General features: G+C 27.2%; 2 protein-coding genes across 2 annotated transcripts in view; both read left to right on the plus strand.

Annotated features, from left to right (window-relative positions):
• Positions 1-15,260, plus strand: part of LOC128960385 (uncharacterized) — a 33,670-nt gene extending 18,410 nt beyond the window's left edge. The window contains exons 3-6 of the mRNA XM_054306455.1: positions 817-955; positions 5,669-5,966; positions 14,868-14,947; positions 15,256-15,260. Coding sequence (XP_054162430.1) covers positions 817-955; positions 5,669-5,966; positions 14,868-14,947; positions 15,256-15,260 — 522 coding nt within the window. The remainder of the gene's footprint in view (positions 1-816; positions 956-5,668; positions 5,967-14,867; positions 14,948-15,255) is intronic.
• LOC128959656 (uncharacterized) lies at positions 15,034-19,090 on the plus strand. Its single transcript, XM_054305658.1, has 5 exons — positions 15,034-15,176; positions 15,545-15,742; positions 17,998-18,085; positions 18,266-18,725; positions 18,941-19,090. The coding sequence occupies exons 2-5, from the start codon at positions 15,546-15,548 to the stop codon at positions 19,003-19,005; spliced, it is 810 nt and encodes a 269-aa protein (XP_054161633.1). The 5' UTR covers positions 15,034-15,176; position 15,545; the 3' UTR covers positions 19,006-19,090.
• Positions 19,091-25,036: the final 5,946 nt, after the last annotated feature.

Consider the following 25,036-nt stretch of genomic DNA (forward strand, 5'->3'; position numbering starts at 1 on the left):
ATTTAAGATAATATTGTCATTAATTTAATATTTAAAAAAAAGTTATTTTGTCTTTTAATTTTTGCTAGAATTGAATACTTCATTGAAACAAAAGTTTTAAAAAAATAAATATTTACAAAATGAACTTTTGATTTATCATATATTATGTAATTTTTTTCATTAACTAATTTTCATTAAAATCTAAGAGACTATCATTTAAGTGATATATTAGATATAGCGTACCACTACTGTTAACATCATAAATATCATTACAAAACATATGTTTTATTTATTTATTTTTAAGTTTTTTAAGTATATTTAAATTGATGTTTGTAAATTTAATTTTTTTATTTTGTATTATTTTTTTATTTGTATTATTATTATTATATTTATTTTTATTGCAATGCATTTCATTTATTTTAATATCTCATCAAAACACACATATGTACTGAGTTTTTATGTATGATTTATATTCATTGAGTAACAAATAAATACAAATAAAATACTTTTTTTCTGAAAAAAACACATCAAACAAAACAATAAAATTTTACTCCTTTTTTTGACTTATCCCTTAATATTTATTTAAAGCGATTTTTAAGCACACATTTCATATGAAAGTAATTTGAAATTTTTTATTTTATTTTTTTGTACAATACTTTTGTTTGTGTTTAATAACAGTATACGTAGAATACACACTAAACTAAAAAAATTTATACAAAATAGCAACAAAAATATTAAAACACACCAAAAATCATTATAAACTAAAAAATAAAATAAATTCATTTCAATTCATGAAATTTAATCACAAAAATATGTTGAAATCCGTGCCTTTTATAGTTGACGGCACCGTCAGAGCTATTACACGCTGTCGTAGCCCTATATCATACATATTTACCCGGATATCCATTGGATCTCATCTATAAGACTCTGTGCCGGGACGGCTCCCGTACACTATTGCTACTAAGGGACGGAACCGGTAAGCGCTTTATTATCAGTATATATACAGTATATCCCTTTGGAAACTGACCTTTAAATCTCTTTTACATCACATTTAATAACTTATGACTTGAAATAACACTTTTGTTTTTTTCCACTAATATTTATACTGTATTTATATCTCACTCTGATAGAGATCTTAAACGATTTGAAAAGCAACACAAAAAATAAAAATATTAATAATAATAACAATAATAACAATAATAACATTAATAATAATAGCAATAATAACAACAATAATAATAATTGCGGCAAAAAATCAGGTATTCATAAGCTTTTTTTATTATATATATATATATATAAATTTAATATATATTCATAACTACGATATGTAATAAGTTTTTTCAAGTGTTTTACCAAATATTTATGTTTTTTAATAAACATAACGTCAGTAAACTTTATTAATAGTTTTAAGGAAATCATAATAATTGAAAATTATAAGCAAATGTTTTTAATAAAATAAAATATATAAACAATTTAAATAGTTTTACTTAGAAAATTCCTATCATATCATTTTGAATAAAATATTGATAAATATTTTAATAAATATCATTTCAAATCTAAATAAAACACTGAATAAAATAAGAGTCGGTATTTTTAGTTTCATTTTGTTAATAACTATAATAATAATTTAAATAATGAGTTGGCATTTAGTAAATGCTTGTTTTATATAAAATATTGAGGAAATAACTTTAATAAATGATTTAAATTAGCGTTTTATTCAATAATTTATTAATAATTTATTTTTTAAATATTTTTATTTGATTTTTTTAAACACCTAATATTTTGTTAAATTATATATTTTACTATAAAATATTTATATGAAGGTATGTTTGTATTTTTCATAAATATATAGTACAGTAAATTTAATATAATGTCTAAAGAAATTTGTGGAATAAATGACTGTACAGTGTATATACTTTAGACATTATACTGTATTATCAAATGTGAAACTTTGCATTTTAAATGATAAATATAACTCAGATTTTAATAATGCTAACAATTAAAGTTAATTTCATTTTGTTGTTTTTGTTGATTTAAATATAAATAAATGAAAGTATTTTAAATAGATAAGCAAAATAAATGGATTTTTTAAATCAAATATTCAGTAATAATTATATATTTAATATTTAATAAAACTAAAATAAGAGCTCAAATAATCAAATACCAGTTAAATAAATCTATTATTTTTTATAATAAAAAGTTTATATAAATATATACAATATATTAAATATAAAGTTTAATAAATATTAAAATATAAAATAAAATAATGAAACAGATATCAAATGTTATTTCTAAAAAACGACAATCCTTTTAAAGTATTTAATTAATATTAAATATTTGAAGTTTTAGTGTATATAATCTTTTATAACAAAAAAAACCCTTTAATTTAATAAATGATTTTTTAAATTTATTTTGATAGAAATTTAGATAGAAATTTAACAACAACAAAAATCCATTGAAATTTAGTGATTGCATAAAAGCATTAGACAATAAAATAGTTCAAATGTAGGGTCAGTTAGCAAAAAAAGGAGGCGTCAATCGCAGTGAATGAAAAGCTTAAATAAAACTACTAACAAATAGTTTTATGTGAAACCAGTAATTATTTTAAGCACTGGTTTAGCAGTGATTTTAAAAATGACTTGAAAATTATAATTTGCTTATCATTGCGTCAAACTTATAAGTAAAATACTATACAATGACACTGTTTAGTGTCAGTACCACAACTGTGTTATTTGGTATTAAAGATCAGGGAGTCATTGAAATTGTAGGTTCGCCTACACTACTACTACTACTATTACCAAATCTACTTCTTAATGTGTTTTCAATGGTTCAAGTTTTATCCATTTATATCTTATGTATAGTTTAGTCTATATATATATATATATAGATATAGATCTGGTCAGTTATAACTTATAGTATATGAGAGTTGCCTAAAGTTAAACTTAACCTAAAAGTTATGTTTAAACACTACATCTGGCAATTGTTATAACCATATATACGATATTAAAGATTCGGGTTTAGAGTCGATTAATGATAGAGCGGTCGCAACCAAACTATCATACCATAACCCAAACCATAGTCCATACCATACTAACAATAGGTCATACCATTAGTGTTGTTGTTGTTGATCTGTTATCGATAATATATCAAATAACTAAAATAAAAGTGATTCATGAGCGCCCAAAAAAATATATACCGTAAATCAAATTATAAAACAATGGTTATTAACATACTCAGACCATAATGTAATAGTGTATAGTATAGACTCACTAAAATGTAACTAACCTTTGAAAATGATTTTTTTTAGTCTAAACTTAATGAGTGAGTAACTCATTAAAAGTGATTCACGAAATCAATTGCAAAGTTATTGTAGAAATAAATTAAGATTTTTTTTGTATTAGTTTTTTGTTTCGCTGTGTTTTTCATCACATTTCTCTTTGGATTCTTAACGATAGGCTAACAGCGCATAAATTATATATGTTTTTCCTTATAGTTAAAGCTATGTTTTGTTATATAACATCTAATATAATGACTGCATATAATAATAATAATAATTTTTATAAAGATATTGTATAGTAAGTCGTAAAAATGTTGTAATATCATATACAGCATAAATATATCATATATATATATATATATATTGTACATGAAGTATATGTTAAAGTGTTTTATTAAAATCTTAAATTAAATAATAAAAAAAATCTCATTATTTTAAAATAGCCGTCGGGCGAGTCCGTCAATAATCATATTTTACTTACAGTATATATTTGTTTTAACTTTTTATTATATACGTGTACCAACTATTACATAATTTGCCTTTCATGATCTTGGGTTAATTTTAGCATTATATTCATTAAATTTATTTTAATAATTATAATAATAATACTAATAATAATTTTTATTAGAGATTAAATCAATAACATATTAATTAAAAATTATTTAACAATTAAAATAACTAAAAAAGATAAGTTTTAAATGTCCTTATCTCGTTATGTCTATATAATATATAAGTATATTCAGTATATATTAATATATATATATATATAAATAGCTATAAAACATGTCATAATATGTAATAGTTATGATACTAAATATTGAGTACTATTCTTGAAGGCATAAAATAGTAAAATATTTTTTTTAAGTATTTACATCAAAAATATCTTCAATATTATTGTATTAATCATAATATTTTAAAGTTTTTTTTATTTAAATTTGCTGCCAATTTATTAATAAAAATTGATATTTTATTTAATATACAGTATAGAAATATTTTATTTCAAAAGTTATTTCTTATTTTACAAAATTTTATTTTAAAAATTGATATTTCGTGTTACATAAAACAGATAAATACAATATATACTATTATATCATACAAATGTTTGATTTATAACTGTTTTATACATTATAAATTAAATATTATACAATTTAGTCAATAATATATCTATTGAGTTAATAATAAATACAGTATATTGTAGTTATTTTGTATTTGATATAAATTTATGATGGGTTACACACATTGTATATTTAGTTAGTTAGTCTATGAACTATCTGTGCTCTGAGATTGTTTAGTGCAAAAAAAATTAAGTTATGTTATTTTTATTTAATATAAAAAAAGTTAAAAAACAAAAATGTTAAATTTATTATTTGATCAATAACAATTGGATAATACTTGTAATCATCAATTGTTGGTCTCTCTCTCTCTTTTTTTCTCTCTCTCTCTCTCTCTCTCTCTTACTCACTCACTCACTCACCCACTGGTTTTGGTAACAAATAATTGAATTAACTAATAAAAAGTTATAAACAAAAATTATTTATTATTTAAAAATGAATTCGAATTTAATTATTTGGAGACTTTTTTTTATAAAAAAAATAAGACACGACTTTTTTAATAATAATAACACAAATAGTATTAAATGAAAATTAATTATAAAATTAAAGTTTTTTTTTTAATTTTCTAAGTTTGCCGTTTCGGCAGTCGATCACGATTTCAATAATACCAACGTTAGGCTGATATTTATATAATTATAAATCCGTATAATAATCATAATTTAGTCGATGCTTTAAAATGTCATTTATTTGTTTTTATTTTTGTTGAAAATTATTATATACAAACTAACTATTAAATTAAAAACAATAAAAAATAATATAATAATTTTTAAAATGGTTTATGTATTTATTTTTTTTTAAATTTTGTTTTATGATTGCAAACACATTATTATAATTATTAGTGTTATTATAACAAACCGGGATATAATAGCTAAGAAAAACTTTTTATTATATATTATTATTTATTATTAAAAAATAACTCTTTGAGAAAATGATAATATCATCACTACATTTACAGCTACATTATATTAAAAATAAATAAATAAATAAAATAAATAAAAACGTTTCTATAACTAAATTACTAAAACTAATAATTTTGTCTAACTATACATTAAACAAAATGTTTATACACTACACTACATTTAACACAATGTAAATAAAATAAAATTAAAGAAAAATAAATAAAATTTAGTAACATTTGTTGGTAAAAAACAATTTTTCAAATCTATGGTTTTTGCACAAAAAAAACTAAAACTAAAACATTTGAAATTAATTGCAAATACTTTACGATAATTATTTTTTAGTTGTAATAATATTTTTAATTGATTACATTATTATTATTTTATTGTTATAAATATATCAGTTGTTGATAATAATGCCGTCAATAAAACAAGCGGACAAAACACAGGCGATAGTGTCCAGTCTCCCGACGAAAACGATGTTACAGACAGTGGATTTGGCGGTAAGTCTGGCGACGACCCGAACGTCATGTCTATAAGCAGTCCGTCGTCGTCCTCGAGTCCGGACGAGTTGCCCAATAATGTTAGCGATAGTCCATTGATGACCACCGCTAATGACGAGACCATTGATAACGCATCGGTAGTGTCTGGCGATGGCTATCAAAGCGACAATTGGTCGGTGTCTTCGTTCAGACAGCACAGGTATGTTATACTATCTCTTATTTTTCTGTTATTTATTTTTTGTTTGTTTGTTGTCTAAACATTTTCTTCTAACAAAATATAATACTATATGATATCTCTTGTGTGTACTGTATATACAGTATATAAATTATATATATATATATATATATATAAACAAAAGCCATTTGTATTTGACCTGAATTTTTGCCGATAAAAGTCATTACTTTTTATGTGTACATTAAATGACTTTTCATTATAGAAAGTACTAAACACATACACAAACAGATATTTAGTGGTCAAAAAAAATATTGTTTTGTAAAAGTGATAAAAAGGTATGATATATATACTGTATATATACAATATATATGCAATGGAAGTAATGAAAGACATTAAACAACAACAAAAAACTGACCCGAAATTGCAATGTTTCAAACATATACCGTATACACTATATTATTATATAGAGGATTAGTACTCATTTTTATCTAACTGTTCAAAACATAACAAAGCAATCATTCAAATTGTCATATTTTTCAGTTGAATTGTGAATAAAATTGATCTTATGTTTAAATAAAGTTAATTTTTATATTATTATAGTATTATCGTTGTATTTCGATAGTTGTTTTACAAGTTTTATTATATATTTTATTAATAAGTTTTTTAAATATATATGTTAATATAATATAATATAATATATATATATAATAAATATAATACAAAAGTTTAATTCGAATAAATCGATAAATTATTTAAATCAACAAATTTTCTAATATTAAAAAAAATATCCGAGTATTTTGTGTTGAGTTTTTATAGCTTTACACAACTAATCCTTTAAAGATTTATATTGTAAATTGAATATTGATTTTAATGAATTTAAAACAGTTTTGTGAACCAAACAAAACAAAAAATAAAGATGTGATTAAACGGATTCAAAAAAAAAAAGTTTTTTTTATTATACAATGTATTTGTATTTTATTTTTTTTTATTATAAAAAGTATATTTTTTAAACTATGGATTATATTTTTAAAGTTTTTTTTGTGTATTTGTATTTTATTAATCTAAATTTAAATAGATTTTTGTTTAACTTATATCATATACAGTATATATCTTAAATATTTTTTATTTATTTTGATGTTACCATAAGTTTGTGTGATACTAATCTCTCTTTTTTCTTTTTTTTATACACTTGAATTCATGGAAATATTTTATATTATATTATACAATATCACATAAAAAGTTGTATATTTAAAATTCATGTCCGTATCAGCAAAAAATAAATAAATAAAATACTGTATAGATATGGTATATAACTGTTTTTTTCGGGAGTAGTCGTATTACACATTTTATGGCTAAACTCATTTGCCTATATTATAATATATAGTTTATACTGTATTCATGTGTATTGTAAATTGAAAATATATTACATTTTTTGTTGTTTTTTTTGTTGTTGTCATTTTTTTATATTTTATATATATTTAAAATCACGATTTATATGCTTATATTTAATATTTGTAACTTATATAATACAGTATGCAATACTTTAACTTATATACAGTAGTATAATATAAATTTATATCATATATACTTTACAGAATATAAATTTATATATATATGAAACTTGGATAATATTGTTAATTCATGATTAAGTATATGAAATATATTAAATATTAATTAGTGTATTTTCTCATATCAGTTAATAATTTATTAATATAAAGAGAGATTACTTATTTTTATATTATTATTATCATAAGAAACTTAATTTAATTCAGGATTATATTGAAATTTGTCTCTCAATTCATTGTCAACATTATTAAAATCTTAATACTTGATCTCTTATATTTATGATAATTTATAATATTTAATAATTTATATAATTTTTTTTGCTACACTGCATGATGTTAACTACATTACTATTATAGTTATGCTAATAATAATAATAATAATAATATGACATAACTGTCGTGTCTTTATTGTTATGACAGAACATTGAGATTAATAATTTATATATAATATTAATATAATCATAATATACTACTTGTGTTTTCTTATATGTTATAGATTGTCTGACAAATAATGTTTTCAAGATATAAGAATATTTTATATATTATAATATTTAAGTATAAATTATGAATTAATTGAATTTTTTTTTATAATACATATTGTATTTTATTTTATTAAAGTAAGTAATAGATTAGTAAATTATAGTTTATTCAAATAAAAGTAATTATCATATTGAAAGTTAAACTGTATATGTATTTATGGAGTAGTAAAAAAAACTTTGAGTGGATTTAAATAAAATAGTTATATCATTGATATTGATTGATATTATTATTATTGAATCTTTCAAAATTGTATTATTTATATGTTATCCAGTATACTCAAATAATTTAATTCTAGAAATATACAGTATTTCGTATAATTTGAATTTCAATGTGTCTTATATTAAAGCATTTTAAGTATGTTATCAATAAATATTCATTGAAAAACAAAAATTTAGTGTGTAGTCTATATGTACTGTGTGTGTGTGAGTTTGTATGACTTTGTGTTTGTTTGTTTGTTGTCTTAAATGTCGATACTTTTTCATAACTAAAGCGTAAGTCTATACTCTAAGGCAAACAAACAATTGATAGCTTAAGAGCCGTGTCTTAAAGTCTACTTATGTTAGACTCTATTATATGACTTTCCTTACGATACGATCGATAATCTTTGCCGGGAATTGTGACAATCAATAAAAAAATTTACTTTAATTCTATAGAAATTTATTTCAAATAACATGAAATATTTATTTATACTGTTTAGGTATATGTAATTATACTAACATTTTATATTTTGGATATATTTATATCATTATCATATTTATTTAATATTTAAAATTTTTTTATTTGCATTTATTTGGTTTAAAATATATTGATAGTATATAAGTCAATATAATATTAATATTATTATTAATTTGATAGACACAAAACTAAATATAATTAAATGTTACACTGAATTAATAAAGCAATTAACAATATTTTTTTCAATAATATAGATCTGGTATTGACACTAGAAATATGAAAAAATATTATAGATAGTAATTTATAATTATATTATTTAAAATAATTTTTAAATAATACGAATTTATAAAAAATTTTCAGTTTTACAATACAGTTAATGAAACTAATTGTTTATAAAATAGCATAATAATTATATTAAAAAAAAAACAAAAATAAATTTATGAATTATAAAGTGTGCAAAATTTGTGTTAAGCATATAATATATTTAAAAAGTTATTTTATTTTTTCATATTGTTTTTTGTTGAGGTCTTTTCAAATAACTTCGTTGGACTTATAATTTGCATAAAATATTAAATTTATTTTTTGAAAAAAAATCAGTTAATTTCGATATTTTGTTTTGTTTTGGTTATTATTAAAAAAAACTTTTTCTTATAAATCAATATATACTTATAATATGATATAATTTATATTTATGATATTGCAGTATTATATTTTTATTATTATTTTCAAAGAAAATAAAAATAAAAATCACAAATAATTTATATTTAGATTATTGTAAAACAATTTATTATATAATTTAGTGTGTGTTCACCATTATTACAAAAAAATATAATAATACTACAGTATATAGTGTATAATACAAAATATTAAGTATAAAAATATTTTTTATTATTTATAAATTTTGATTGATAATCTTAACCTTTGCTATTTATAATAGTTTGTTTATTGCAAACTATGCGCATAAAATCAATTTATTATCATTATTATTAAACAGTATTATTATACGTATAGTTAAAATTGATTATTAATTAATGGAGTCATATGAGAGTTATTATTAAATATGCAAATCAATATTAATTTAAGGGGTATTCAACATAATGTTGTGAATAATATAATAGTTAGGTCTCTCTCTCATGAGTTTTGAGAATTTTTGTATTTCATATCAAAATATTTTTGATAACACTATATATTATAAATAAAAGAGAAATATTATTATTTTTTATTTTTTAAAAAATCATTTTTAATAAAAAAATTTTGAAAATTGGATCAATTATTGATCGTTTATTTTTTTATTTATTATTACAATAGATTAAAGTTTTTTTTTAATGAGTACTATACTGTAGTATATTGTAGTTAGGAAGTAATATATTTATTTACAGTATTTATTAAATTATATTTAAGTTATCTTTAAATTAAATATTTATAGTAGTTATGTTAACAAAGTTATAGTCTAATTATTTAATTAGTATTATAAATCAATTATTAATATAGAAAGTTAAATACAATAAGATAGTCAATTCATATTATTTTCATATTATTTGAATTAACATTTGTTGACACAGTTTGTTGTGACAGTGTTTTTGATTTACTATTATCAATGTTTGTCTTCGGACTGTTAGTTTTTGGAGATGTTTTTACACCAATTATATCAACTTTGACAGGACTGGGATTGTATCCCTCTTCCATACGACAGATAACCACTTTGTTTTCTAACTGTCCTTTAGATACCTTAGTCCTATCGTCTACCGGATCTCGTTTTGGACTAACGGGCGATATATTATAATTATTATATGGTTTATAGCATGCATAATATATAAATACTATCTAAAAAATTTAAATTTATCATCAATTATACAGTCAATTAGTTTAAATCATAATTTCAATTCATTCAAAATGTATTCTTACTAAACAAACTAATATAAATGTAATACTACATAATAAGCATATGTAGATTAGCTCCATGTGTGCGGCAATATATATATACAGTATATATATATATAGATTTCAAGTTTTGCTTAGTTTTTTGATTAGTTGAAGACAAATAGTTATCATCGCTATGTTATCTCTCTCTCTCTCTCTCTCTCTCTCTCTCTCTCTCTCTCTCTCTCTCTCTCTCTCTCTCTCTGTCTGTCTGTCTGTGTGTGTGTTTTATCCAAACAGACAATCAGTAAATTGAGTGAAAAAAATTTAAATATAAAAATCATTATTGCATTGCATTTGCAAAACATACTACAAAATAAAAACACGAGACATGTTTTGAGAATTTTTTTTCTAAATATACAGTATTTATACAATACTATCAAAATTCAATTGTTTGATAGCGTTATGTAAAAAAAATTTTCTCAAACAATCATTTGAAATAAATGTTGAATAACTACATTAATAAAAACGCAAAAACAACTTATAAAAATTTATTACTTAGTAAACAGTAGTTATACATCTATAAAATATTTACATTAAACAAAAATATAAAAAATAAGTTTATTTTTGTTTAATTTATTGATACAAAAAACACTTAGTCATTTTTATGTCTATTTAATAAATTATTGAAAATTGTAAATATTATGTAGATACTTTTTTTTAAATAGTTTTAAAGTAAACAAAAAATATTAAAAATAAATATTTTTTAATAACAGTAATAAATTTAAGTAAATAATCAAAAAAAAAATCTCGTCTCTATAAGACAACGATAAAACAGAAATTTAAGTAAATATTAAAATAAAATATTTAATAATAATTAGCGGAAATTTTTTTTAGTCTCAAAATCTTTTGTGAGTTAAGCGATGCTTTCGCATGACTTCCAAGTCATCGAAACGTTGAGAACAGTGGTCGCACTTAAAGGCCAACCATTTGCTATATTTCCTAACACCTCCTTCTGACTGATCCTCTATTTTGACTCTTACTTTCTTTCCGATATCGCCAACACTATTACCATCATATGAACTGTCATTTTCATCAGACTGTCTATCAATCTGTTTGTCAATAAATAACTTTGATTTCTCATTGTTATTGTTATTATTATTATAAAATAGATTCAGATTCTGTTGGTTACGACTCTTGAGTAGTTTGAGTGCTTCCGGTTTCATCGACTGTTTCTTATCGTTAATTAGAAAATGTCTGCATTTGATGTGCGCTATGAGTCCCTGAATTAGTTCACTAATAAAGTCACAGAAACGGCATTTATAGATCTCGTGACCGTCGGCTACAATCTTTTGGCCATAAGTATCAAACTGACCGATGATATCAATAGAATTGGGCGCCAATTTGTTACCGTAGAGATCAGTCTGTTGCCGATAGGGACAGACATGCGAATGAATGTGTCGTTTAATGGTATTGTGATTGGATGTCGTATATTGACAATCACTGTAGTAACTGCATCGGTAAAACTTGATATCATCTATGAGAATATGCTCCCGATAGGTGTTAATATTGCGATTACCACATGCGGTGTCCATATTGCGGCCATTGCCAAACCCGAAGCCGCACAAGTGATTCATTTTGTGGATACGCAATGAATTGGGATTGAAATAGGATTTGTCGCACCCGTCGATATCACAGCGAAACACATACCGACGCAAATGGCGACCATTCAAGTGGACAGCGATACGACTCGACGCTCGGGGACCGTATGTCTTATGACCGCAAATATTACACACGCATTGTTTGACGCCAAGAAACACGCATTTTGTGGCCAAATCTTTAATCAATTTAAACGATTGATATCCGCGACCATTGACCAGAGCGTTGTTGTTGTTTTTTAACGATTGGTACTGTTTCGGTGTTGACAACTTATCGTCAATGGCCAGTGGCCACTTAGTGTTCTCGTTGTTCAGATCTATAAACGGCGGTAAATCTAACGGTTTATTTATGTCGATGTTGTTGTTGTTGTTGTCATGATTGTCGATCGGTTCCTGTTTGATAGCAATGGCTGAATAATATTTTTCATTTAATGTCACCTTTTTTTCGATCAAAATTGTTTGTCGAATCCGGTGTTGTCGGCGATGAAAATCCAACTCTAGTTTTGTGCGAAATTGACGGCGACAACCATTTTGGCGACATTTGTGGACAATATTGCCAATCATTGATGTGTTGATAGTCTTGAAATGTGCAAAACGGGCGGCCAATGACTGAACCGTCAACCGATTGCCGCCGTCGACGGCGTGTTGGCGATCAAAGTGTCGCTGAAGTTGAGGTCGAGTGCGGAAGTGTTGGTGACAGTTATATTGTGAACATTTGTAGGCCACTTGTCCACTGTTAGTGATGATCCGTATGAACATCATATTAAGTGTTTCGGGTCAGTGATGGTCACTCTAATCGATGGTCACAATCGGTTTGACACAACTTATTACCGTTTCTTTTGTTACATCAATGCTATCCATGTATTTGAATGTATAATGAGTTCAATGATTGACAGATATTCAAAGCTAACAATCAAACAGACGATTGCATTGATTATTACACACAAAGGCTTTACACTACAAGTTGTCAATGAAATCCATATAAAATACAATACAGTATACCATATATGATGACCAAACAGTTATTCAGTTATTGACCAAACATTGTATTATAATTTTAGTTATAAAAAGAGTATAAAATGTATGATCAATGCTATTGTCAATACTATATAAGTGTTTTAATGTTTGATTCAATAAATATATTGACAGATACTTTAAATGTCATAAAATATTTACTATTATTGAACAACAATATACTGTATATATATATTAGTTGTTAATTAAATTAATAACTAATTATTATAAGTTATATGAAAATACTAAAGCATTTGGTGATCATAGTATTAGCATTAGAGACACAAAACATAGATAGAAAAAAATTTCAAATTTTTATTCAATAGAATTTTCAATACATTTTTGATTCGTATATTTATAGGTCCTATAAATAGAGAGAGAGATTAACGATATTATTGTATTAGAATTATAATAGAATTATTCGATTATTTATTAAGATTTAAATTAATTAATAGATTAATCGGTTTATTATTAATACAGTAGTAATAATAAAATATAATAATAGTAAACATGTTTTCAATTTATTGTATATAAAATTATTCTATGATTAATAACTTTTGTTGAAAATGTTTTATATGACTAATAATATAATGATTTCAAAGTTTGAATGAAATGCGATATTAATTGCTATTTAACTTATTGTCTATTAATGACTAAAAATATGTACAGTATTTATATTAAACTATTATTTTTTAAAATTTATATAATTATAATTAAATATATAGAAAAACTTTTGAAAATTATTATCTATTTAAATAAATATCAAATAAATATTTACATAAATATATATTTTTTATATATAAAATTGCATACAATTTGAATAATACAATTAAGTATTAAATTATTTTAATAATTAGTTTGTATAAGTTATCAAAATAGAAAATTGCAACAAAAAAATGATAATAAATATTAGTGTGTATTACATGATTACTAGATTTATTACACAAACAATATTTACTAAAATAATTTCTATAAAACTTCTTAAAAAAGTAATTAAAACTTTAGACATAAAAAGTTATTTTTAAAATAGTGTTTTTCAAAAAATTAATATATATATTATAGAAAAATTATTAATAATTATTATCACTTTATAAAACATAAGTTAAGTTTTACGGCATTTACTCATTTGACGCACTAATAGATTAAAAACTAATTGTATTTTTTTATTAAATCATTTTATTTTTAATATAAAATTGTATTACAATTTTAGTTATTATTGCAATCGTGAAACACATGTATATCTAAGTATAAAATGTAGGGTCAGTGTTGACCCTTATATAGGGATTATTGTTAAATTTTAGTGCAATATTTCTATATAAATATTTCAAATATAAAGTATCTATACTTTACAACTTTAATAAAAACACATTTGCTAATATAAAAAATAACCATGGCCTGTTAACATTTTGTTAGACTATTAATTTTAATATAATATAACAGTTATATTATAACTTATCATTTTTATCATATGCTATTATAGTACTATAACTACTTGTATTTATGGTATTTATACTGTAGTTATTACAGGTATAAACAAAAAAAGATGCATTGAAAAAAATAATTGAAAATTTGCACTTTTATATTATACTATATATATATATATATATTGATAGATACCGTTCCATAAATGACATCCTAAACGACTATTTGGTGACCACTACACGGCCTATAAGCACAACTGATGGCTATATCAGCGACAATAATAATAATAATAATAATAATACTATTAATAGCAATAATAACAATAATGTTATTCATTGTAATCGCTATACGAGTCGGAGTCGACCGCAGTCTAGGAGTTCCCAAAATAAAGACTTTCTCCACAATAATAATATTAATATCCATAATAAGCACAACAACTCTATTAGCAGTATTACCGATATATTTAACGATGACTTTGATGATGATTATGATGAGCACAGGTATGTGATTGGCAGTCATAATGAGTCTAACAAATATTTTTAGATCATTTGTATTAATATATGATATATTTTATGATAGTATGAAACTAACATTAGATAAAAATACTGTATAATATTTTATATTTATATAATATATCAAATGCATCGATATTATTATTATTATTATTATTATTATTAATTGATAGCAAATTAATAATTATATTAATCTTTTTAGTGTAATGAGAAAAAAATGAAATGAAAACCAATTAATTTATTGTGAAATTTATTATTTTTTAAGATTTTATATTTTTTTCTGGTAATAAATAATATATAATACAATTTTTTTGAAAAATAAAAAATATTTCTGAAAAAATTCTTTGATTTTACAGTATGAATGAAGAGGAAGACGAAAGGGAAGAGTTTGTGAAAGGAATGGAAACATTCCTCAGGGGTGTAGTCCAGAGGCGCAATCAAATGCGCGATATTGCCAACAATGGCGCCGACATCGGCGGCACCGGTATTACATCGACACAGTTGGGCATCGAGTACAGGCTTATCGGTTGCGTTACGTTTTACAAAAGCTATCGGTATGTGAATATGACTCCCGTTAACAAAGTATAGTTTTATGTGTATTAAGTTATATTATAGCATAGTATTTACAGTTATGTAATTTATTGGTCAAACATCTCCACTTTTTTATCTCCTTTTCCCTCTTTTAACAAATTTTAAGCTATACTGTGTGAGTGTATGTATTAAGCCATTAAATGATGGATCTTAGGGCGAAACCCAAGTTATGTAACACATTTAGCCATTAATTTGTTGATCATCTCTGCCATTGAAGTATAGTTAAGTCTTAATCACAAATTATGCCCAATTTTATGAGTTGTTTTTTAAATTAAGATTTTATTATATTTAGCATCAGTTTAAACAAAAATCAACTTAAATATGATAATAAAAATTTTCTTAATCATGAAAATGCAAAAAAATCTTATCTATAATAAAATAATAATTTGTATTACGAAAGAAATTATCATTTTTTAAAAGTATATCTCTTTTTATTGCTTTTTTAATTATCAAAATCTAATTTATTTGTTTTAACACAAACGAATAGAATTTTTATTTTTGTATAAATTAGTAATAATTTGAAATTATTTAGTTTTAATATATTTTTTATATTAGTATTTTTGTTTAAGACATATCTTTTAAATTAATATATATAATAAAAATATATAAAATTATAAATTAAGTCAACTTATTTAAAGTGCTCTTTTTATAACAGAATATAAGCCTTTCATTAAAATCAAATCAATTGATTTATCGGTTAATTTTGAAATTATATGCCATAAGGCTATAACTTATAATTATTTAATACATTTTTTCCGTTACATAAAAGATATATAATTTTTCTGCTAAATTATAATCTAATAATTCATTAGTAATATATGAATAAAATGTACGAATAGTGTAATACATCGCAAACAACAACAAAAAAACAAAAATTGATTGATTTTTTACATAAAAATTTTGCAAAAATGTTATATAATTTTTAAGTACAAAAACAACCGAAATTTTGTTTGAGAAAATATAATAAAAAATTGTTATTCAATCTCATACTTGAAATGAATTATTAATGCCATTAATATTTAATAAGTTGTTTTTGTTTAGAGAGAAAAATTTATGCAATTTTTTATATATAGAAAATCATTTTTTGGTATTTTTATTTCCAATTTATTTTAATATTTTTATTATTTGCAATAACTATAGTTATTTTTCTGGTATTTTCCTATTTTTATTATCTAAAAAAATAAATCATGTTTAGGTACACGAAGATTGGTTGAAAATAAATGTTTCACTATTTTGTTATCAAATTATTTGAAATCTTTACTATATATTCAGTGAATAATTTTTTTTTGTATATATTTTTAGTCTATCAATAGGAGGAGTATATCACATTTTTTACATTAATTAACATTGTTTAGTTTGATTGAATTAGCTTGTTTTTGTTGTTATCTTAATTAATATCTCAACATTTTATAGATTAGTATAGGTTATTGCTTAATTTTTAAATATATATATATTATGCCTACATTTTATTTTTTTTAATAAACTTATTAAAAATACAATTTGTAGAGAAAAAAGTTTGTTAATATATAATAGTAAATATTTTGGCATTTAATAAAATGCACTAAATTAATAGTAAATAATTGTATATATTATACAGTATATAATATAATACTAAAAGTTCACTTAATAAATATGTTATTTATTTAATTTACTAAAAATTTAAAATTATAATTTTTGGATATCAAAATGCATAAAATATTTATAATTTAATTGGCATAATATCCAGTTTAAAAAAGGACTGACATGTTATGTACAGTTTTTACATAAAACTTGTATCATATAAATGAAAGAAGAGTCTGATTTTGGTTTCCCTTCAAAAAAAAATTATATAAATATTTTGTTTATAATAAATTGAAAACATTTTTATTAATTCTTTTCCAATAATATATATATTAAATATTAACCCAAAACTTTTTTGAAACAAAAAACACCCGGGGTATATATTTTTATTATTTATATATATGTTTGACAAAATTTTCCAGCGTTACATGTTTTGAATTATAAAGGTTACATACTATTAATAGTTTAAAAATATGTTTAATAATATACACATGTATTTAATGTTTTTCTAAATTATAATAATAATAATGATAATCATATGATATTCAAAATTAATGGTTTGCCAGTCATAGCCGTTAAAATTGATATATAATTAAGGAATATATTTATTATAAACTATATTTCATTTCAATTTTTTTTCAATATATATATATTTCAGGTCTCCCGGTGTTAAAGTAGTATGCATTCCGTTTATAGCTGTGCGCACCCGTTATAGGAGGTGTGGGATCGGGAGGTTTCTACTGAAAGTAAGCTAATATTAATAATAATTAATTAATTTTTTCTCTGCTATATTTATCTTTAATATTTAAAATGTTAATTAATGTGAATTTTTTAAATAAAAAGCCTTAATTTAATAATAATCGTTAATGTTTTGCCTCTTTTTTAATGGCATTCCTCTCTTTCTATGTTTGCATAACTAATTGTAGCGTTTGAAGCGTCCCTCACAAGTGGGTCCATACGATGCACTTGTATTACAGGCCGACGTCGACAGTATTGAGTTCTTCCGTAAAAACGATTTCACTGACGATATAATACTCAACAGTCGCTTCCGTGAGTCCATACTCGACGACAATGGGCGAGAAGTGTTGCCCCGTTCACTGGCCTACGGTCATCGGGAGCTAATGTGCTATTTGCCGCCTTTCGATGGCCACTATCCGCCGATACCGGGTACTACTGAATGGAACCGTCAGGAAGTTATGACAGCCATAGACGATGAGGTGGAGCGTTGGCGTGATAAGAGTCTCGAGGCATACCAGTCCCAGTGGACATGTATTGCTAGACTGCAACAGGAAATTGTTAAATTGAGATCATTGTTGAAAAAACAGGAGTCAGGTATTCATAGGTTGCGCAAAGAGAACCTCAACTTACAGAAAATGCTTTTGCAAAGTAAGGAACCGCTTATTAGTTTTGATGCTTATTATCTAACTGTACTCATAAAATGTGAACATCCCTTTCCCTATAAATATGCATAACATGTTACCAGTTACAAGCATACTACTTATACTCTACATATAATAATATATATAAATAATTTGATTAAACTCAACACACTTTATAATGTTTTATATCTATATATTTTTATTGACATTTATAAATATCAGGTGAAACCCAGTCAACATTGGCATTGATCGAGGCATGGAAAAAGGAAACGGCTAATTATGGCTGAACTCATTGATGACAGATACCTGTTATATATATTAACAGTAAATAAGTGATGAAAATAAGATAAAGAGAGAGAGAGAGAGAGAGAGAGAGAGAGAGAGAGAGAGAGAGATCTTGACAATGATTACAATCTCTACTAAATTATTAACTTTGAAATCAACCCTTAATTTGTATTATCACTAGTTGTTAGATATATACAAATATATAAAATATATACTACAGATGTTTTATTATGTATAATGCTATAAAGTTTGTATAGCAGTAAATATATAAAGTTATTTATAAGTTTAGAGTTTATATAAAGATTAATAAATTATTAATATTATCATAAAAATTTAATTATTTGTTAACATAAGAGAACAATAGTTAATTTTTAGTTTGAGTATATGTAAACAATTTTATCTAATAAATGTTTATTTTTATTTAAATATTTTTTTTAATTTTAAAAATATATGTTTAAAGAGTTTTATAAAAACAAAGAAATTAGATGTTATGTATGACTGAAAAAGAGTGATATATTTTATAAAACTTTATTGTTAGACATTATATTACTGTAGAGTTTAGTTTTTATAAAATTATAATAATAATAAATAAATAGATTTTTAAGTAAATCTATGAAAATTATGTTTACTATAGATATTACAATAAAATTATTAAAAAATACAGTATATTGTGTATGAAACAAGTTTTAATTATAATTGATTTGTGTGTGCAATTTGTGAAACTATTACAAAGATTAATCAATATATTTGATATTAGATTTATTTATAATAAACTTACCATAACCATTTAAGTGTTTAAAATAAATAAAATTTAAATATGTGAATTTATATTAGTGTTATATGTATAAAAACATTAAATATAAATAAAATTTGAATTGATATATCAATTTTTTCCGATCAATTATCAATTATTTGTCTTGAATTTATTTATTTTTAAAAAATTATATATAAAGCAATAATTAAACTATAAAGTTTATCTTTATATAAAATTTATTTAAATCTGTTAAGTATTAATTTTTTATACACTTTATATTTATTTTTTAATTTAAAAAAACTTGTTATTCCAATTGATTGTCAGATATGATTATTTATTTAACAAAAAAAAGTGTTTTTAAACAAGTTCATTTTTGTGATAATAAAAATCATATATTATTTCTTTATCTAATCAAACATTTATGCTATCGATTTGTTGGTCAAACTTTAATTGTAAGTATTAGTTATATTTAATGGTAAAATTTTATTAAGTTTAATACGAGTGATATAATATTATATTAATTATCAATAATATATAATATAAAGAAAAAATTAAAATAAGTTTTATTCAATAATGTATGTTATATTCAAAAGTAATTACATGTACTTTAATTGCATAGCTTTATAACAATATAAACTGGTTATAATATTAATACTTTATAAATCAAGTGTCAATTATTTAAATACTTAGTTTAATTTATCTATTGGTTATTATTTAACACTATTATAATAACATTGTATTTTGTTTTTATGGCAATAAATATTGAATCTCATTAAATAATAAGTATTTAATACAATAAAGAATCAATAAATTGCTTAATTAATGATTGAAATAAAAAAAACAATATAATTCGTAATTTATATTTAAATAATTTTTTGTGTTAATTATAAGATATTAAAAAATAAAAGTAATTTAAAAATATAAAATAAATATATTTATTATATTACAGTATTAACAATCTTATAGTGTTTCGGATATTAATGCAATAAATGATTTGTGTTATCTTAAAAACATATTTGGATAACATAGTAACATAAGTTATGTAATTGATTGTGAAATCTTATTTCTTATATATTAAATATGATATTGTGGGACCGAGTGTGGTGCGTATCGCGTGCGTGGCGAGCGGACGGCCAGCGGCTAGCGGTGCGGACGACGGGAGCGGAGCACTGGTCGTAAACCGGCGAAAGAGATAGACTTTTTTCTTTCTAAACACTTTATTTTATTTTTCAAAAACTGCTTTTGTGTGTCACACGTGGCATCTAAAGTGAGTGTTGGGCAGTGCAATGTGCACTGCCCTTAAGTATGGGTCAGTTGACCTACATTCCTGAGTAGATGGGTTTTTATGACCCATTCAACTCAGGATTGTTGGCGCCGCGATTCTCAGAATCAGGCGGCTGCCTCACTCCCCCGGCGTTATTGGTTTCAACTCTCGGGTGAAACCGAAGAAGTTGGGAAGCGTGGGCTGTAGCCTCGTACTCAGGTATCGCGGCTAGTCCAAGAAGATACGTCTCTGGTCCCAACCGACGGCGTATAATGTACGGGCCAGTGTTTGCCGGGGAAAGTTTGTGCCGACTGGGATGATGAGTTGCCAGTCGACGCACCACCAAATCCCCGTCCTTGAAGTCAGACGGGACGTGATGAGCGTCGTGATGTCGTTTCCGTGCCGATTTACGCGCGTCGGAGCGGCATACGGCCAAATCACGAGCGATCTCCGTTTCTGTTTGGTCAGCAGAAGTGTCGCCAGGCTGCCCAAATTGGAGAAATCGCGGAGTAAAGCCTGTAGCGGAATGAGGTGTCCGGTTGTACGTGTCGACGACGCGTGTCAATAAGGTTGACCAACGCAGTTTAGGGTTGTCGATCAACGCCAACCGTAACCCTCGAACGATGGTACCATTGGCTTTCTCGCACAAGCCATTTGCTTGGGGATGGTACGGACTGGCCATGATGTGGCGGACGCCACGTTCGGAGAGAAAGCGCCGAAAAGCTTTTGCTGTCAAGTTGGTGCCTCTGTCACTAACCAACTTTTCTGGCCGCCCAACTGTATTGAACATTTGGGTTAAAATGTTTACCAGCGTAGCGGTGGTGTTTTTGGGAGTAGCAAAAGCCCACACATAGCGCGAGTGATTATCCACTAAAAGTTGGATATACTTTGCGCTAGTGTTGGCTGCTGACGAACCCATAACCACCGTATCGATAGACCAAGTGTCCATTGGCTGGGTAGGCGTAGGTGGCGGTTGGAGTTGACCCAATGGCGCCGCGTTAGGTGTTTTAGCCATTTGACACGTATGACACGATAATACGTGTTGACGAAGGTCGTCAATAACGGTTGGCCACCAATAATGTCCAGTAACGAGAGCCTGTGTCTTTGCTATCCCGAAGTGACCGTGTTCGTCATGAAAATGACTGATAACACGGCTTCTAAGGGATTTTGGGACCAGTATTCTGGCTAATCCGCGATGCCGGTTGACGAGTAAACCATCCTTTGTGCCGACATTTTTGATGGCAGATGTGTCCATCCCTTCCTGTCCTGCCTTTATCTCTTCATTAGTTATAAACATAACTATTGGAGAGCGAGATAGGGCATCGGGAGCCTCATTTTTTCGTCCGCTTCGGTGATGTATGGTGTAATCATACACCGATAAGCGGACGGACCAACGAAAGAGGCGACTTGAAGGACTTTTGATACTGAAAAGCCATTGGAGAGCGTGATGGTCGCTATAGATGTCGATGTGTTTGCCGTGGACATAGACGTGGAAATGTTCCACTGCTTCAACCACGGCAAGACATTCGGCTTCTGAAGCACTGTATCGCTCTTCATGACAATTAAGTCGCCGTGAATAATATGCCACAACTCTTTGATGGCCTTCATCGTCTGTTTGGGTAAGTATGGCACCTATACCGATAGAACTTGCGTCGGTGTGTAGGCGCACCGGTCGATCGGGTCGGTATATGGCTACCACCGGCTCAGAAGTTAAGGCCTTTTTAAGGTCTTCAAAAGCTGTTTGTTGTGTCGGCGTCCATTCAAAGACGACATCTTTTCGGGTTAGCCGCGTTAGTGGTTCAGCTACTCGACTAAAATCTGGCACGAAACGTCGATACCAGTTGGCCAATCCGATGAACCTTTGGATGGCCTTTGCTGATGTCGGCGTCGGGAAGCACGAAACGGCTTCTGTCTTTGCCAAAGATGGTCGCTGAAGACCGTGGCTTATAGTGAATCCAAGGTATTCAACTTCGCTTTGGCCAAATCGACATTTCTCACGCCGCAGACGTATGTTTGCGTCGGATAGGCGAGAAAGTACGCGGCGGAGTAGGAGGTGATGTCTTTCTTCATCCTCGGCGTATATAATGATATCGTCGAGGTATGGGATTACTCCTTTGTATAGGAGGTCCCCGAGAACGTTCCGAACCAGTCTTTGAAAAGCTGACGGAGCGTTCTTTAGTCCAAATGGTAGGACGAGCCACTCATAATGGCCATCAGATGTGACAAACGCTGTCACTTCAACAGATTCGGGAGCTATTGGGAGATGCCAATAGCCCCACGCCATGTCTAATACGGAAAATAGACGAGCCGTGGCCAACCGATCGATGATGTCTTGAACAATTGGCATCGGTTGGCGTTCGTCAATGGTCACGGCGTTCAAGCGGCGATAGTCAATGCAGAGACGACGGCTACCATCTTTTTTGTTAGCCAGTGTCACAGGTGCGGCCCATGGGGAAAGGGATTCCCTGATGAGTCCTTTGGCCATCAGTTCGCTAATTTGTTTGCGAACTTCGGCCGTATCTTTCTCTGAATGACGATACGGCCGTAACGCTATTGGAGCTATGTTTGGTAGTAGCCGTATAGCGTGTGCAGTACCACTTACTCGGCCAATATCAGTACTGCATGTTGAAAAAACATGACTATACGGCTGGATGAGTGAGTCCAGTTGTTTCTGCTTGAGTGCAGATCCAGTGATTTCTGTTGTTGCCAAACAGATGGCCGATTTCCCTTCGGCTGTTGTCCGAAACACCTGATCGGTTACCCAATTTTGGGTAAATCCAAATAGGCGTCCGGAAGCCTTGCCAATGATGTAGGGGTAGGGAGAGCCGGCAATGACCTGAGCGCTGACTTGTCGGGTATCGTCACCAATTCTCAACGCGACATTGACCATGCCAGCACTGCGCGTTTGACCACCCAGTCTGGTAACAACAATAGCCGTGGATGAGCGTGGCCTTACATTCGACCGCGCTGCCAACGACGGCGACATTACATCAATAGTGCTGCCACCATCTACAAAGGCTAGGACTTTGATGCCGTTTACGGTTACCACTATTCGGGACGGCTTTATCGGGCCAGTACGGGTCGCGACGGCGAGCACCGACTCATCAGTGGAAACCATGACGTTGTTCCGGCTTTCCTGAGGCGTAGACTGTCTACGTGGGCACTCTCGATGCCAGTGATAGTTAGACTCGCCAGCTTCTGTACAAAACCGACACGGAGTCGGCGGGACGTCACGTTTTCTGGTGTGTCTTTTGTCCGGGATTGTGGTAAGTACCGTAGGCCTACCACTAAACCGAGGATTGGCTCCCTTCGGCTGCTGAGGTATTTGTCGGCGAATTGTGGCCTCAAGTTGAAGGGCTATGGCTAGCCATGCCACGGATGTGCTTGGCTTAGCGCATAGTAGATACCCTCGATATGTGGCCGGCATCCCTTCAGTGAGTTGAGCCACGATGTCTTCTTCGGCTAAATTGATTTGCCGTAGAGGACGCATCTTGTCATCGTAGTACGTCTGAACGCTTTCTGTAAGCTTCAGACGCCGATGCTGTGCTTCCACAAGTGGGTTGGCCGCCGCAGGTCCAAAACGGGCAATGAGTAGTGTCCTTACATCTGCCCATTTCAAGTGATCCATACTTGGGGCGATGTCGGCTGCGTACCAGTTGAGGGCGTCATCAACAACATGGGCCATAAGACTGTGGATGCGGTCGGCATCCGTCTTACCTTTGGTGACGACCTCAAAGAGGTTACACCAAAGGTCTGCACGGATCACAGTTTTGTGACCGGAGAATTTGGCCAGTTGTTGTCGGTTATTACAACCATTGGTGGTTGCAGCTACGGCCGTTGTGACGTCTGTGGCCATATCGTTGGTGTTAGTGCCGGATCGGAGGAGCGGTATGGTGTGGCTTTTGTTTCACTAACGGGGAAGAGTTGTATGCGGCGAGTATACCTGTGTATAGGCGTTACGTCGATTACGGTGTCGGCGTCCTCTTCTTGGAGGTCTTGTTGGTGGTGGTGGTGG

The sequence above is a fragment of the Oppia nitens genome, unplaced genomic scaffold (genome assembly GCF_028296485.1).
Source record: "Oppia nitens isolate AA-2021 unplaced genomic scaffold, nextdenovo-longstitch-racon4-pilon3 scaffold4_pilon_pilon_pilon, whole genome shotgun sequence".
Taxonomy (NCBI): Eukaryota; Metazoa; Arthropoda; class Arachnida; order Sarcoptiformes; family Oppiidae; genus Oppia; species Oppia nitens.